At 55.2% G+C, this 1,972-nt stretch overlaps 1 protein-coding gene across 1 annotated transcript; it reads right to left on the minus strand.

Moving 5' to 3' along the window:
• Positions 1-360: 360 nt before the first annotated feature.
• LOC112885385 (E3 ubiquitin-protein ligase ATL6-like) lies at positions 361-795 on the minus strand. Its single transcript, XM_025951017.1, has one exon. It carries the CDS (start codon positions 793-795, stop codon positions 361-363), a length of 435 nt encoding a protein of 144 aa, XP_025806802.1.
• Positions 796-1,972: the final 1,177 nt, after the last annotated feature.

Consider the following 1,972-nt stretch of genomic DNA (forward strand, 5'->3'; position numbering starts at 1 on the left):
TTTGCAAAATGCTGAACCATACCTGTCGGGTGAAGACACACGAGACCTTTCCTAGCTAGGTGATCTGCTGTGCAGCATTTATTGTGTGCTATCGTCCACGTGAAGAATTTAGAGTCAATTCTGCACACGGCATTATAAAAGTTTCAAATTCCTTAACTGCCATCAAAAAACTTGTTTCTCCTTCTAGACCACTGACTCAACTTTTACTGGATCTAAGTGTCATTTCCGTCTGTTTTAATGGAAACAGCTGCTAACGGAGGGATAAAATGTCAATTTTACCCTTGGACAAACAGCATAGCGCTCTCATCTCTTAAAATAAAAGACCTTTTTTATTTAGATGGGACCCACCATTGTTCAATGTCACGGCGCGGGCAAGCTCTGCCCGTCGTCCTCCCACGGCGTGGGCGTCATGGGCGCGCCGCACAACGGGCAGGTGGCCGCCGCGCCGGTGCCGGCCCAGGCGTCTATGCACGCGGCGTGGAACACGTGCGAGCAGGCGCCCAGCTCCGCGACCGCCTGGCGCCCAGCTTCCGCTTCCTCCAGACCTGCCAAGCAGATCGCGCAGACGGCCGCGGCGCCGCCGTCCTCCGCGACATGACTGTTGCCGTCCAAACCCCGTCGCCTGTACCGCGCCGCCGCGCGCCGCGTAGCCCCGCCGGTCGTACCTGGCGGCGAGCTGATGGGCGCCCACAGCGTCGACGCCTCGAGGAAGCGCTCCGCGGCTGCGTCGTTGTCGGCGTGCTCTCCGCCCCAGGCCTGCCAGGGAAGCTGCACCCCGCCGCGCTGGCACGACATGACGCTGACACCCACCCTATCAAGCCGCCGCCGCCGCTGCCGCCGGCAGGGTCGGGCCCACCTTGAATCAAGGGTATTCAATTGAATACTCATTATTTTTGATAAAATTTTTTGTATATGCAGTATTTCTCAAGTACATGAAGAAAAAAATTAAAAATAAAAAAAATACGATAACAGGCTCGAAAATAACCCAACTTTCTCTGCCCACTGAACAGCCCACTCTCCCCTCCCCTCGCAGCCCACGAGCCCCCACCAGCCCACCCCCACTGCCCCATGCGGCCATGCCCATCCCGTTCCCTCACTTCCGGCCCACCGCCCACGCACATCTCCCCCAAGCCGGCAACCCTAGGCAGCGGCAGCGGCGAGGGCGGCCCTATGCAGCAGCCAGCAGGCCGGCAGTCGTGTGTGCCTGAGCCGCGCCGCCGCGGGGATAGGGCGCCGGGCCGCCGGCAACGGTGCTGCAGCCTGCTGGCTCGGGCTGCCTGCTGCCAGGCCGCCAAGGCCAGGCTCTGGCTCGCCTGCTCTGCGCACGACGGCGTGGCGGCGCCTTGGCCTCGGCTCGACCAGGGAGGCAGTGAGCTGTGAGCGACATCTGGCAGCAAGGGGCAAGGGCAACCAAGCCCTTAATCTTAAAAGGTTTGTGAAAATTTATCCATATTTTGTGAAAATTATCATTGCAATTTACGAAATTAATGATAAATTTGTAACAATGTAGTATTGTAACGAGGAAAATATTTATGAAACTCGATTGCTCGTAATATGTAGGTTTGAATCATGAAAAAAGGAAGAGTAGCGGTGCCGCTACTGATTTGAGATCTTTTTTGAAAAAAACTGCTCCATTATATGCTATTAGTATATAGTATGGGCCAGAGGTTGAGCTATCAAAAAAAAATTTACACTATTTGAAATTTGGAATACCCACCTTCCAAATGCTAGGCCCACCCCTGGCCGCTGGGGATCCATCTCTCCATGGCCGCCTGCTGCAGCCGCACCTGCCTTCTTGCAAGCCAACAGCTACTAGCTGTGGGGAAGAAGACAGAGCACCCATGAGGAACCTGATCTGCTGTGGAATCAGGCGAGCAGAAGCTGGTATTGACAAATTTGATGGCGCTGATGGTGGGCAACGAAGCAGCTGATGGGGGATCGAGTGAGGGAGATGAGATCGGAAGAATTTATT

The sequence above is a fragment of the Panicum hallii genome, chromosome 3, assembly GCF_002211085.1.
Source record: "Panicum hallii strain FIL2 chromosome 3, PHallii_v3.1, whole genome shotgun sequence".
Taxonomy (NCBI): Eukaryota; Viridiplantae; Streptophyta; class Magnoliopsida; order Poales; family Poaceae; genus Panicum; species Panicum hallii.

What these genes read in the sequence shown, in the direction of transcription:
- LOC112885385 (XM_025951017.1), bottom strand. Translation starts at nt 795, where the DNA reads ATGTCGTGCCAGCGCGGCGGGGTGCAGCTTCCCTGGCAGGCCTGGGGC.